Source organism: Lampetra fluviatilis, chromosome 50 (genome assembly GCF_964198595.1).
Source record: "Lampetra fluviatilis chromosome 50, kcLamFluv1.1, whole genome shotgun sequence".
NCBI classification, from domain to species: Eukaryota; Metazoa; Chordata; class Hyperoartia; order Petromyzontiformes; family Petromyzontidae; genus Lampetra; species Lampetra fluviatilis.
Window position 1 is genome coordinate 7,078,441 of NC_136324.1, and position 16,273 is coordinate 7,094,713.

A 16,273-nucleotide genomic window follows, 5' to 3' on the forward strand; every position below is an offset into this window, starting at 1 on the left:
TTTCAAGGGACTCGACTAATCGATTACAACAAATCAATCGATTCATTGACTAATTATTACTCATCATCCCAGCTATTATACTTTACGCCTACAAAACCACACGTGTGAACTCATTAAGCCCTACGAAAAGATCCCCTCCCCCCCCCATTATGGCCTCTTAACAGACTGTTTGGGCAAGTGCTGTTAGCGAGCACCTATGAAGGCCGACACGGCACAGGAGCGGGTGGGTGGCCAGCACCACGCTCGGCCGCCTTTGTCTCCCTAGTGGCGATGTTTACACATCGCACCAGGTACTCATTTGAGGCCGAGTCGACCTAATACGCACACACACCGTGACACACACACCGTGACACACACACAGTAACACACAATAACACACACACCGTGACACACACACCGTGACACACACACACCGTGATACACACAGTAACACACACACCGTGACACACACACACACCGTGACACACACACACACCCACACACACTGTGACACACACTGTGACACACACACACACAGTGACACACACACCGTGACACACACTGTGACACACACACACACCGTGACACACACCGTGACACACACACACACACCGTGACACACACACTGCGACACACACACACCGTGACACATACACACCATGACACACACACACACCATGACACATACACACCATGACACACACACCGTGACACACACACCGTGACACACACACACCGTGACACACACACCATGACACACACGCCGTGACACACACACACACCGTGACACACACACAGACCGTGACACACACACCGTGACACACACACACCATGACACACCGTGACACACACCGTGACACACACACCGTGACACACACACACCGTGACACACACACACACCGTGACACACACACACACCGTGACACACACACACCCACACCGTGACACACACACACACCGTGACACACACACACACCGTGACACACACACACACCGTGACACACACACCGTGACACACACACACCGTGACACACACACACACCGTGACACACACACCGTGACACACACACACACCGTGACACACACACACACACCGTGACACACACACACACCGTGACACACACCCACACCGTGACACACACACACACCGTGACACACACACACACCGTGACACACACACACACCGTGACACACACACACACACACCGTGACACACACACACACCGTGACACACACACACACCGTGACACACACACACCGTGACACACACACCGTGACACACACACACACCGTGACACACACACACACCGTGACACACACACCGTGAAACACACACACCGTGACACACACACACCGTGACACACACACACACACCGTGACACACACACACACACCGTGACACACACCCCGAACTCAGCGCCCCCGCTGCTGACTCGGCGCTTCTCTCGCCCTGCCCACTCAGAGAGTTTCCGCCGCGGATTGTCTCCCTCAGCCATGGCGAGGCAAGTAAGTCTCTCCCCCTCCGTGCTGTCACTCGCCCGTGTCCCTCACCGCCTCCTCACCCTCCTCACCACCCTCCTCACCACACCTCATCACTCTCCAGAGTTTGCTGTCCCAAGTCTCCCTCTTTCCTCACCCCCCCCCCGTCTCACTCCTCTGTGTCGCGGCCATGGCGAGGCGAGGCGAGTCTCCGTGCCCCCCTCCCCGCCTCCACCTCCTCCACCTCCTCCACCTCCTCTGTCTGTGGAGTGTTCACTCGCTGGTCTCGGTCCTCGCAATCCCTGAACCCCTTCGCGTCACTCCCCCATCACTCCTCACACACTCTGCCTCACACTCCCCATGTCCATCGCCCTTCCCAGTCACTCTTCCTAACTCCTCTCACTCCTGCTGCTGCTGCTGCCCTCTCTCTCTCTCTCCCTCGTCACTCCGTGTCCCTCACCACTCGGTGTCCCTCACTCCTGCCCGTCACTCCTCCTCACTCCTCACTCTCCCCCCCTCGCCCCCCCTCGCCCTCCCCTCACCCCCCCTCGCCCTCCCCTCACCTCCCCTCGCCCTCCCTCACCCCCCCTCGCCCTCCCCTCACCTCCCCTCGCCCTCCCCTCACCTCCCCTCGCCCTCCCCTCACCTCCCCTCGCCCTCCCCTCACCTCCCCTCGCCCTCCCCTCACCTCCCCTCGCCCTCCCTCACCCCCCCTCGCCCTCCCCTCACCCCCCCTCGCCCTCCCCTCACCTCCCCTCGCCCTCCCCTCACCCCCCCTCGCCCTCCCCTCACCTCCCCTCGCCCTCCCTCGCCCTCCCTCGCCCTCCCCTCACCCCTCGCCCCACCCTCACCACCCCTCACCCCCCCTCACTCACCCTCACCCCCCCTCACTCACCCTCACCCCCCCCTCACCCTCACCCCTCAACCCTCACCCTCACCCCTCACCCCCCCTCGCCCTCCCCTCACCCCCCCTCGCCCTCCCTCGCCCTCCCCTCACCCCTCGCCCCACCCTCACCACCCCTCACCCCCCCTCACTCACCCTCACCCCCCCTCACTCACCCTCACCCCCCCCCTCACCCTCACCCCTCAACCCTCACCCCTCACCCCCCCTCGCCCTCCCCTCGCCCTCCCCTCACCCCTCGCCCCACCCTCACCACCCCTCACCCCCCTCACCACCCCTCACCCCCCCTCACTCACCCTCACCCCCCCTCACTCACCCTCACCCCCCCCTCACCCTCACCCCTCAACCCTCACCCTCACCCCTCACCCCCCTCGCCCTCCCCTCACCCCCCCTCGCCCTCCCTCGCCCTCCCCTCACCCCTCGCCCCACCCTCACCACCCCTCACCCCCCCTCACTCACCCTCACCCCCCCTCACTCACCCTCACCCCCCCCCCTCACCCTCACCCCTCACCCCTCACCCCCCCTCGCCCTCCCCTCGCCCTCCCCTCACCCCTCGCCCCACCCTCACCACCCCTCACCCCCCTCACCACCCCTCACCCCCCCTCACTCACCCTCACCCCCCCTCACTCACCCTCACCCCCCCTCACTCACCCTCACCCCCCCTCACCACCCCTCACCCCCCCTCACCACCCCTCACCCCCCCTCACTCACACTCACCCCCCCTCACCACCCCTCACCCCCCCTCACTCACCCTCACCCCCCCTCACTCACCCTCACCCCCCCTCACCCTCACCCCTCACCCCCCCTCGCCCCCCCTCAACCTCACCCCTCGCCCTCCTCCTCCCCCCTCGCCCCCTCCCTCCCCTCTCCCCCTCGCCCCCCCCCTCACCCCCCACCCCCCACCCCCCCCCCTCACCACTCGGTGTCGCGCACTCCTGCCCGTCACTCCTCACTCCTGTCTTGTCACTCCTCACTCCTCCTCACTCCTGCCGTCTCACTCCTCACACCCTCACTCCTCACTCTCTCACTCATTCCCCGTGTCCCTCACTCCTCACTCTCTCACTCATTCCCCGTGTCTCTCACTCCTCACTCATTCCCCGTGTCCCTCACTCCTCACTCATTCCCCGTGTCCCTCACTCCTGCCTGACACTCCTTCACCCCTCCGCGTCCCCTCGCCATCGTCGGTTCGCCTCGTCACGATGATGAGGAAGGCGAACTCGGCAGAGGAGGTGGTTGTGTCCATCACCGCGCTGTTGATGATGGTGGTGGTGGTTGTGATGGTGGTTGTGATGATGATGGTGGTGGTTGTGATGATGATGGTGGTGGTGGTTGTGATGATGATGGTGGTGGTTATGATTATGGTGGTGGTGGTTGTGATTATGGTGGTTGTGATGATGATGGTGGTGGTTGTGATAATGATGGTGGTGGTTGTGATTATGGTGGTGGTGGTTGTGATTATGGTGGTGGTGGTTATGATTATGGTGGTGGTGGTTGTGATTATGGTGGTTGTGATGATGATGGTGGTGGTTGTGATGATGGTGGTGGTGGTTGTGATGATGGTGGTGGTTGTGATGATGGTGGTGGTTGTGATGATGATGATGGTGGTTGTGATGATGATGGTGGTTGTGATGATGATGGTGGTTGTGATGATGATGGTGGTGGTGGTTGTGATGGTGGTGGTTGTGATGATGGTGGTGGTTGTGATGCTGGTGGTGGTGGTTGTGATGATGATGATGGTGGTGGTGATGATGGTGGTGGTTGTGATGATGATGATGGTTGTGATGATGATGTCACCACAATGGCCTCCCTGGCTCAGTGTTCGTGAGCAGTCGCTGCAAACAGTAAAACTACAGCCAAACTCACTCGACCGTCACTAACTACACTCGCTGTGCTAAACACTACCGCTAACTACACTCGAAACCACAACACCACCACCAGCGGCCGGCGGTGTGGCATGGCCCTAGCGGTTTTAGAGGACCGCGGTTCGAAAGCAAGCGGTCGCGCTGATTAATATCTGCTGTGTGTATTTACCGTAACACTCTTAAAACACCGCGCGCCGTATTTGCTTCACGGTGGACGTTGCAGAACCGGTGATGGCATTCGCAAGAATATGCCATTGTGTGCGTGCCAGCGTCATGGTCTAGATATGCTTGCCACATTTCAAATATTACCCCCCCCGGCAAATTACAGGAATTGTTTGGAATCTAACGTGGAAGTCATCACCATACTGTGAAACCCCGGCAGTATACTTACCCTCCTGCTGACAATCATGAGACTCTGGGCATTTCCTGGGTCAAATCCAGTGGTGGGTGCTGCCCGGTTGGGGTACCCTAAGTGGACAGTTTCTGTTGGACACCAACACCACCCCCCCCTTTAGATTTATAAACTCGTGAGATGACAGAAGAGCTGTGGGTAGGCGATAGAGATGGCACTGGTGATGAGTGGAGAGAAGATACAGGCGAGACGGAGATGTATTGAAATGAGAGAGAGATGTCTTGCAGACAAGACGGAGATTAGATAGTTGATTCACTTTGTATCTTCATTATTTCATGTTCAGTAGAATCTGATTTTGAGCTGATGATATTTTATGCATCACTTTTTTGTATATAAATTCGAGGCACCTCGAGTTGCTTGGAACCTTCAGTTTATTTCACGATTGCGTCTCCCCGAGCACCACTACCAGCAACATAAACCCATTGCCACCCCATCCTAACCAAGTTGACATGAGAATAAACTTGGAGGTATTCACCAAAGGCCAGTGAGAGTCCGTACAGTACGATTTTGGGTTTATAGCATTTCAATGTTTTTCGCTGCTCAAGATGCTGTCGATAAACGGTGCATGGGCATACTCGTTTTAGAGAGAGGGAAAGAGGGTAGTTAAGTCATAGGCAGAGGGGAATAATGTTATTTGAAGGCCCTAGCAGAGGAGAATGAGCGACCTACAGAGCGATTTTTGACTGGCGGCTCCCAACAGAAAGTGGAGTGTGTGTGGAATGGAGTGAGATGAGAGGGGAAAGTGAGATGAGAGGGGATTGATTGGAGTGAGATGAGAGGGGGGCGAGGTAGGAAATTGTTGAATTTGTCCATTGTCTTTGCTATCGTCCACGTTTCTGATCTCAGTGGTATTGTAGGCAATATACGCCGATTTAAAACTGTCTTCTGCATGAACATTGGTTTGTTGCGTGTCATTGTCAAGTTCAACTTGCCAAAAGTACTCCAGCCTTCTCCACTGCCCTAGAGGTATACATACTCCAAGGTTTGTTCCTCGTGTACCCGTCCAACAGGTTTATTCATTTGTTTAGCGAACTAGTTGCACAAAAAATGAGTCCCCTCATTTAACTTGAGCCTCACTGAGCAGTATTCTGTACAAAGTTTTTTTCCATTTCCAAAAATCTCCTTTCATTCGTTGCTAGAATTACTGTTTTCGGCATATCAGAGATGGTTAATATCGTCTCAGTTTATTTGTATGCCTTTGAGAGACTTGGAATTTGAGTTATATTACAGGGTTTTTTTTTAAGTCAGAGAAATATGGTAGCGTGTCACTGAAATTGCCGAGTGGCAGCGTGAGACCCGAAAAAGTGGTGTCCTGTAGCAGACCACATGACTCCTTTGTCTATAGATGAAGTAAATACGTGGGATTGAATCAATGTTGTGGGGTTTTAAATATGTGATTGGATGATGCTTTGGTGCAGCTGCTAAGCAGGTTTTCAAATCGTGAATTAGCCTTGCGGTTATCCACAAATACGTAGATAAAATCAATAACAAAATGACCGGCAGATCTTTCTGATGGCCTTTTTTTCAATGGATAAGAGCATTTAAGCACCACATGGATTTTGTCTTGCATAGTATTGTCACTGAAGCAAGTAGTTTCCGCACATAACGGGATGCAAATGCATATTTTTAGTTTATCTATTCGCCTGTTTGTTTCCCACATCTCGCCGGATAAACGCAAAATACAAGACAACATGAAGTTTAGATTAAATGTTAAATTAAATTTATGTTTAAATCCTTCATTTAGATGCTCATTTTATTAGAAAAAACCTCAACACATTTCACAATAACACAGGCCTTAAAAGGAAAAAATATATATACGAGGCGATGCTTCAGGCAATGGCGCTTCTTCACAGCACATTACGTCTTGGTGCAGTGGTTACATTATTCCACTGTGAACCCAATCACGCAAATGCAATTCCTGACCATGGCTAACGCAAATAAGGGTCATTGCCTGAAACGTTGCCTATTGTATTACTTTTAAGGCCACACAGTATTTGTTGATAAATGCTTTGGATTGTTTTGTTAATTGTGCAATACTTCCAATGGGGCAGCATCACCAAATATGTTTTTATTGATTTATATCAGCATAGTAAAAAAAAATAATGTACCATACAGTGCTGTACCAATCCACTACTGGATGAAGACCTCCCCATACCGCGTTTTGCTGTGGGGGTTGTATTACTGTTTCACCCATGCTGGTAGGTGCAGGTTAGTGAAGAGTAGTGTTTCGATTTAAAGCTTTCGTGACTGCAGGGATTCATCTTCTTGGTTCTTTCGGTAAAGTCACGTAGAAGGGAAATAATAAAAATAAAACTTTCATTTTATAATGTTTTATTTTTATTATTTTATTATTTCCCTTCTACGTGACTTTACCGAAAGAACCAAGAAGAAGAGTAGTTTTGATTTAAAGCTTTCGTGACTGCAGGGATTCATATTCTTTGTTCTTTCGGTAAAGTCACGTAGAAGGGAAATAATAAAATAATAAAATATAAAACAATTAAAATTCTCACAACGTTTCGACTGCAACACACTTTTTTCTAAATTTCTTGCTGTGGATTTCACACCTGATGATGATTGCTTGCAGTCGAAACGTCGTGAGAATTTTTATTATGTTTTATATTTTATTATTTTGTTATCTCTCTTCTACGTGACTTTACCGAAAGAACCGAGAAGATGAGTAGTGTGTTGGTGCTTTGGTTAGCACATTACACTTTCAAGCCAGGTGGTGCATCAACCAGTCATCTCAGTGATCTTAGTCAGTCGACCTCTGGCACCTGGGTCTGCCCCGTGACCTCCTGCCAGCGGGCGTTCGACACTTCACGTGGCCTCAAGGTGCACATGGCCTGGCACAAGCGTCGTGGTGACGTCACCGCGATTAATACTAGATATAAAACATTCCCCATATCTTTAAATACTTAATATCATAAAAACAGGGTCCTTGTCTGTAACATCTGGCAGATCACGAGCTTTGATTCAAGCAAGCCTGACTGTCCAGAGTTTGCTTTTACTGAATAAATGCTACTGACATGCACTCCCAAAAGGCCTTGCTGCTGATGGGTTGTATCAACCATCCTTTGCTTTATGGTGAGAGACATATTTGAAGATGTATATATCTGCTTACGTATTTTGGAACACGTTAAAAATATGTTGGCCATGCATAGCATTACAGATCATTATGCATATACTGTACACGTCTCCATATACCCTATACGAACAAAAAATGCCCGATGCAGCAAACGGATAAATTTAGAAGTAGTTTTTCCAGCGCACATAGGTGTACATGCACACAAATCATAATGCGCATTAGAATAATATTGCAATGAGTCACAACAGAGAGCAAGTGGAAAGTACTTTGGATCAAGGATTTTAAATGGCATTTGGGTGCTGTTAGCGAGAGATGTGGATGAACGCGTGATACAGTGGCTCCGTCTTAAGTACGCCTGGCACCTCATCTGTCGTGTTATTCTTGAGACGTGGCTATATTCGTACAAATGCAACTTGTTGCATCAAGCCTGGGGCAGAAACTAAAAAAGTTTACGTTTTCAAAGACGCATGACATGTAATGACAGAAAGCCATTGTGTTCTTTGATGCGGTTAACGTTGTGTTCACATGAGGTGCTTTAACAACAGGGCTTCTTTATAAATTAAGCTGTAAACAGTTTACAACAGTCGCCGTTTTAAAGCTTTCGTGACTGCAGGGATTCATCTTCTTGGTTCTTTCGGTGAAGTCACGTAGAAGGGAAATAATAAAATTATAAAAAATAAAACATAATAAAATACAATTCTCGCGACGTTTCGGCCACAACGCAAGCAGCCGTCCTCAGGCGACAGACCTGTTCTTCACCTGATGACGGCTGCTTGCGTTGTGGCCGAAACGTTGTGAGAATTGTATTTTATTATGTTTAATTATTATTATTTTATTATTTCCCTTCTACGTGACTTTACCGAAAGAACCAAGAAGAAAAGTCACCGTGTGTATGTGTGTGTGTTTTCGTATTGAAAGATGCATCATGGCACTTGTAAGAAATTCTTCTGCGAAACGAATGGTGATGTCACCTTGCGGTTACCTTGATTAAAGAACAAGATAAATACGGCCATCGTGCCCAAAGCTATTGATGGCCACCGCCAACTCTTTCTACCCTACGCGAAATCCCGCAGCAGCTGCTGCTGCACAGTAGTTTCGTGTCCTCCCAAGATCTGCCAAACCTGGAGGCCACCATCTGGTCTTACTTATGCTTCCCCTTTGATTGCCGGACCCGTGGAGAACCACTCCAATTCCTGTGCCGGCATTTGGCCCTCCTCCACCCTGCACACGTCCTACCCACCGGAACACTTTTTGCCACCAAATCTTATCCACGCCAATATTCTTAGGCGTCTGCATTCCTTATCCCCCGGGTCCTTCCACGTAATTACGAGCATCTGCCTCAAGACAGCCGTGCCTTCAATACCGACAGTGTAAACCACAGCGGAAATAGCACCGAGCATTCTTTCAGATTAGGGGCCGTCCATAAATGACGTCACGCGATTTTGGACGATTTTTTTACCCTCCCCCTTGTCACACAAAGTCAGACCCCCCCCTCAAATATGACGTCACAAAGCTCTGCCCCCCCAAATAAAACATGCTTCAAATCGCTTTTAACTACTGTCATTGTAGTGCGTATTTAATGTGCCGCTGCATTCTGATGTTGTAGGAGAAAACATTTATTAAAAAGTATATTTAACTAAATAGAACGTGTTTCTATATTTATTTAAAGTTGCGCATTTTAATGTGACGTCATATTTCTCAAACCCCCCCCCTCGTCACACATCGTCACAAATGTCTGATCCCCCCCCCCCCTTAAGTGCGTGACGTCATTTATGGACGGCCCCTAAACTACAAATCATAACATTTTAAGAGGGTCTTTGTGTGACCAAGCTTCATAAAGCTGTCATAGTTTGCCTCTCTTGAGTATAAACTCTGAACCCTAAAAAGGCTGCCTTAATGAAGTACCGTTGATGACTCTTAGACACCGTTGGTGAGGCACACGTATTTATTCCGTACAAGTAGTCACAACTGTGGACATACAATACTAGAGGGGGTATCGGCCCCCTCACCCGGCTAGCTGGGAATACACTGCTAGCTATCTCTGACCTACCTCCTAGTCCTCCACTAACGGGCTAGGGGAGGCTGTCTGGCCCGACACTGGTAAGTCGGGCTACGGTACCCGGAGTCCCAGAGCACTAGCTCTGGTTCTCGGGACCACGCCGCTGGCTCGGTCCTGCGCGGCCCTGACAAGGGCGGCGTCCCAGGGGAGTCCAGCGCTCTAGCTAGACGATCTTCGGTCTTCACTGGTTTAGCTTTAACATTCTGCCCCGAGCCCTCTGACACATCCCCCTTTATACTCCACCCCCGCTGAGGGGTGGGGCCCCGGGCTGCCTGGTGCGGACGTCGTTGAGAGCACCCCCCCCCGTGCACTCACGTAGCCCCGCCCACTGTGTTTGTTTCCCATAAGCTGCCATGCATAACGGCTCTCTCTCTAACACCCCTACATTAGTATGGATGTTTGTGTTTTGAGCGCTAACTAGGAACATCGGTAGAGTTGATTATTGTGGCTGTCTTAGGCTTCAGCATTAACACTGAATTATAAAAAATGACTAGCCAAGTGTAGGTGTCATAATTGCGTCATATGGGCACCTTTAGGCATTCAATGTTCAGGTGTGTAACATGAACACCATATGTGAGCCCATACGTATTCGCTGCACATGAGGTCTGTGTTTAATACCGGGTAGCCAGATTCAGCGAAGATGTACTAGCTCATTGTTCTGACACAGCCACTGGTTAAGCTAATCAATGACAATGTTTATTAAATAAACGCATCTGCCAATCTCATTCACCGTTGTTAAGCTTTACAATCGGTAAAAGACCACGGTAGCTGTAATATGATGAGGTCGAATGCTGGTAAGCCAAACATTACGCTTACTTATCTACCAGTTATGTGTTACTTATTTATTGAATGTTTACTTTTTTGACTTATTTACGGTTTTAAGTTCACTCGTTTCCGGTTAGTTTGTTTTCTTTGCGCACGTTATGATTTTATTGTTAACAATTGATAGTGGAATGTATTACAAATGTAAACTTTGTATTAATATGATGGAATTAAGCTGCGGTAACGACGTTAAAGATATGAATGCATGCGGGGTATATGACGATGCGGACTACAGTATCTGAAATTTATTTTACACAAAACGCTATTTTTGCGGGGTATATGCGTCTGAGGGTTATATGCGTATGTGTGCTATATGCGGGAAAATACGGTTATCGTCAAAATGTGTTGGCTTTTTTTTTCATAAGTCCGCTAATACTTTAAGGGCTTCAACAGAGGCCCGTTGGGTGAATTTGTGAGCTGCGCCGGTGAATGAGTATATATTAAGCCCTGGCTGCTGTGTGTTGTTCAACTCTGTGTAGTTCAAAATATTCCCTGGCAAAGAGCCTCGTTGATGCTGGGGAACAGTGTTATTCTTTTGTGTGGCTTGTGTAGAGCCCACTGTTAGAGATTCACTTGTTAGTGAGCTTAAAACATACGTTTTTGTAGCCAATGCAATTATCCGTATCAGCTTTTGGTTGGTAGTTTTATGCCAAAACAAATGGACATTAATCCCCTCCACCACCCGACAAGATTGTCACGTTTACAGATATTATTTGTACGTCCCATTATATTAATTCTGATCAATAAAGCTACTCACCGGTGGCCTGACTGAGTTTATCATCAACGTACTATAACGTTTAGCTCAAACTGCTGTGAGCCTTCATCAGGCATTGAACTCTTAAATCCCTGGTAGATTGGGTAACGAAACAATGGGAGGGCATTCGAAAGTCGAGCCATGCGAGGGAAGAAACTAAACTAAAACTCAACAATCTTTTCTTATTTAACCAGGTAAGGCCCACTGAGCTACGTAGCTTTTTTTCAGAAGTAACCTGGCCACAAATGATAGCTCAGCGAAGTGGCTCATCACTTAGAAATTTATGGAAGCCAAACACTTTGAAAGCGTGTTTCTAAATTAGGAGGGAAAAACCAGAAGATCCGGAGAAAAATTCACGCGACTACGAGGAGAACATGCAAACTCCAAATATACAGGCTTGAGGGTCGAGGTCGAACCCACGATCTCCTGTATACCAGACAAGGTAGTTAACATCTTGCCACCCTGGCGCCTTGCAGACACAGAATCACTCCAAGCAGCTCTGGCATCTTACTTTATATATTATTGACCTATATTTTGAGACGAAAGAAGAGGCATTCGCGAGTAATCAATGACCTCTTGGTTATTATTCTGCCGCTTCATCAAAACGTCATTGCCTGACCACCATGTGATCCCCGCCCCGCGCTCCCTCCCGTGCGTAGGCCCAGGTCCTGTTTGACTTCACGGCGGAGGCTGAGGGCGAGCTGACGGTTAACGAGGGAGATATCCTGACCATCGTCGCCCAGGTATGTGCCCGGCTCCCGCGTTCTCTCCCCCGGCCCTGTCCACCAAAGCGGCACTCGCGCGTGTCTCCCTAGAGCCGCGGAGATTCCCTCCGGCACACACGTAGGCACCTGCTATGGACGAGTGCAGCAGCATGGTAGGTCGGAAGGGCAAAGGCAGGCAATGACTGGGAGACTGGCTCAGGATGGGGCTGATTGCTGGTGCAAGCGGGAAGAAGATATGGCAGATGCTTTCAGAAAGAGGGACGGAGTTGACTAACAGACTGGCAATTCCACAATTTAGGCAACCTTAGATGCAAAATTTGTAAGCCATTGTTTTCCGTGTCATGCCGAATGTGACGATAGTTTTATGAAATACAGTTTACCTATGGCAGAAGTATATGGCTTAACGTAGTCACTAAACTGAACACATGCATGGATGATTAGTCAGTTCTTCTGAGTACGTCCAACGCCGTGGTATTTTATGAGCATTTCAAGACATGTTCACTCAGAAAGGTGGGCACATTATGTCTGTATGAATTATAGTGCTCAGTGGTTGACATACTATGCCCAAGTGAAATTGTCGAGCTGCCGGTAGAATTTACTTGCAGTTTGCTCGAATTATCACAGCTTCTCACGTGCACGATTCGACGCACGTATTTTGAGCTTGACAATCAGTATGTTAATTAATGCATTAATTAACAATTTACACACCCAAGTTGTAATATTATGCTGTGTTTGGGAAGCCTCGTCGAGACTCGAGACTCGTTTTAAGGAGGATCTTGCCTTGTGTGGCAAGGCGAGTTCTAAGCCCAGTGAGGCGTAGCGGCCACTGTAGACAACTTTCAGAATAGACGACACTGTTGGAGGTTAGTCAGAGCTGGTTTAGCCAGCTTTAGAACAGCTTTAGAACAGCTTTAGAACAGCTTTAGAACAGGGGGGAACCCAACCGGACTCAAGAGAATCGATGAAAAGCACCAGTCTGAAAGCAAATGTCACATGCAAGTGGCAGCGAATGCTGAAGCCTTGGAAAAAAATAGTAACTGTAAACGAACTCACAGCGGTAGTAAAACGGAGTCTTAAGGCAGCAGGAATTTGCGGTATTGCCGTTGAGAAGTTGAAACGAAGTGACTGGTGCGCCGCATGAACATAAACGTTGCCTGTAGCAGGGAACAGATGTTACTGTATGCAAATTACTTAAATAGTCCATTATACAATAGGATTTTGCATAGGATTGGCAACAGAAGAGACGTCATGAACAATGCTGTTGATGTCGCCACACTTTGCCATTGGTTCATTCAGCTACAGACACAAAGAGGGACAAACAGACACAGCGATACATGGATACGCAATACATACAGAGAGACACGAAGATACAAACGGACAGAGACAAACGGAGAGACATGGGACTCAGACACAGAAACACACAGATACGGGGAGGAGGAAATTATGTAGATGCAAAGGGACAAGGAGACGTGTAAGACAGAGGTGTTTAGACACACAAATATAAAGATACAAGCACTTTTTTCCATGAACATACGTATACAATTTTAACTGAATAATTTGAATGGAAAAAAACGATTTCAAATGTTTCGGCCCTAAAAACGTTGCAATAATTAATCCACCCGATGGAACCGGTTCATTACGACTGTTGGCAATCTTTTATTTTCCACGTCAAAACACTCACGTGAGCCAGTTAGTTTTTTTACTACAGAGTCGCCGTTGGGAATGCAGTGAAATGGCAATTTGTTCGTCACACAACAGCCGACCGCTGCCCATTACACACTCACACAGGCGGACACTGACACTGGACTACACATCGGACACCTCACGAACGCATGACCAGATTCGACACAGTTATAATGCTCTTGCCAGTTGCTTTTAAAATGCCATTCGGAAGTAACATTCGACTTTACAGCGTTGCCGTGTAGCAATGCTGAGCCCTAAGGCTGCACAGGAGTACGGTAACTTTATTGAACACCCTTACCGTTTATTGCCGCCCTCCCCTTGAGCGTGACTCTGAAGTTCAGTGCAGCTGCACTAATTGTAATGGGGAGCAACTGGACTAAAGTTGTAATGGAAAAAAACAGCTTGTGATGGTGTAGTTGCAGTTAAAGAAAACGTCTAAATGATTTCCTGCCCAAATGAACATTGAGGCATTGGTGCTCGCCTTCTGGTTACAGCCCTGAGCCAGTGGTGGAAATTCCACGTTGCTATGGCAGGGGTGAGTTTATCTACAAAACAACCATTGTTGACTTAGATTATTAGGGTGCTATAAATTTCTACATGATAAGCCACTTCGATGAGCGATCATTTGTGGCCAGGTTGCTTCTAAAATATAAAAAAAAAAAATTAGTTTTATTTATCTTAGTGATTTGCTTACCTTTCCTATGCACTCCTATCGTGTTTCTGTATTGTTTGTTGTTGTAACTTTCTGACCCGCCCCTACTGGGCATCTTTGAGAAAGAGCTTTATAGCTTGTCGGATTTCTCCGGTATCGATACAGATTCTAATTCTGACTTCCCCGCAGAAAAGTGGTATTCATTTTGCTGATCCCCAGAGGGATGATGGGCTGAGTCAACCCCTCAACTGGGATTTGAACTCGCAACTTTTCGATCGCAAGCCGCTCACTCTTACCGCCTGATCAAATCAACTGAACGTGCAGCTTGTCTAATTCCATCTCCTGCCGAAAAGTATCTTCTCAGTCTGATTTTGGTCAATGACGAAAACCATAACTGCATTCGCAATCAACAACAACAATGACGACAGCATTTGCAAGCCAAGCCAAAATAGTGGTGCCCTGCCATTAGCCTATTTTGCTGACCTCTGCCTGTTTCAGCTAAAACTTATGTAATAGTTTAAAAGCACCCAAACCAAATGAAAACAATAACTGATGAAAATTGCACTGAAAAAGATGCTCTCTTGCCGCTCTATATGCAAAGAAGAAGGACCATTGCTCCAAGCATCACCTATTTCTTTTAGGGCAGCGTTATTGACGAATGCATTGGGAGTTCTTTGTTCTGTATGATTTCACAAGCATCTCAAAACGTTACAGCTCGACCACCGAGCGGCGCCAGTGGCCTGCGATGTCAGCGGTGGAACCCCATCAACTGGCCGCTGTGCACGTCTCCTTCGTGAAAAGTCAATTACAGACAAGCCGCAGTCCGACTGTGGCCATGCAGCCCATGCAATTATGGACTGGATAGTAAACTATCGTAGTCTGCGCTTCATCAATGGAGGAAAAGCAAAACTGCACAAACTCTCTCTCCTGAAGCCCTCTCATGGCCAGTATATCTCGACATTGTCATCTAGCTCCTAAACATATCGCCATGAGCAAGCGTAGAATAGCGGTTGAGCCGAGTTAAATCCCACCATGCCAAAACAAGTGCTTTAAGGAGCATACTAATAATAGTGCGGTTTATAACGTGCACAATATTTCACAGACATAAGCGACCGTGATTGAGCTGCGGAGCCAAGCTGAGTGTTGCTGCTCGAGTGCCAAAAGAAATAGGTGGGGCCTTTAAGGAAGAGGTGGGGCCTCTAAGCGTATCTTAAAAGTCAGTGTAGATTGAATGCTGCTGCGAATGTGCAGCAGTGGGACGATGAGGATGGCTCTGTTCCAGACGGCGCGGGCTGACACGGAGAAACGGCACCCAGCAGTGATGATCCAGGACCTTGCTGTCGAGAGGAGGAGGTTGCGAGTTGCTCTGCGGAGAGCTGTACAATTAATAACAATTTTTATATGTGGATGTGAAAAGCGACATAGGGAGACGACAACAACAAAAAACATGCAACACGTTCGTCAATAGCAATGTGGTCTTACCAGGAAAGATATGTGATAGGTGACGTATCAGGCTACAGTTCTCTTCTTCATAGCAAACAAATAGAGATGCCAGAGAGATGGAGTATAAAAAGCGTGGGAGGCAGATCAGCGTGGTACTGGAATTCAAAACAGTAAGTGGGCTTTGGGCATGACACATCATTTCTAGAAGGGAGGATATCCAGTGGTTGATGCCAACGGCTTAGTGGAAGCCCAAAGAGGAAATCCGCCTGAGAATACGTCCACCGCAGAGATGGAGCAATGAATGGCATAACCCCGCGTGCATCCTCCAAATGGAGTGTTGCATCGTGAGCCCATGAGAGATTGTGATGGCATAGAGGGCATTCTTCCAGCAGTGGATAGATTCTCATCCAGCAGTGG

General features: G+C 48.6%; 1 protein-coding gene across 1 annotated transcript in view; it reads left to right on the forward strand.

The window, feature by feature from the left end:
• The first annotated feature begins 3,423 nt into the window (after nt 1–3,423).
• Nucleotides 3,424–16,273, forward strand: part of LOC144948672 (sorting nexin-9-like) — a 44,339-nt gene continuing 31,489 nt past the window's right edge. The window contains exons 1-2 of the mRNA XM_078878320.1: nt 3,424–3,588; nt 12,013–12,096. Coding sequence (XP_078734446.1) covers nt 3,559–3,588; nt 12,013–12,096 — 114 coding nt within the window. The 5' untranslated portion in view covers nt 3,424–3,558. The remainder of the gene's footprint in view (nt 3,589–12,012; nt 12,097–16,273) is intronic.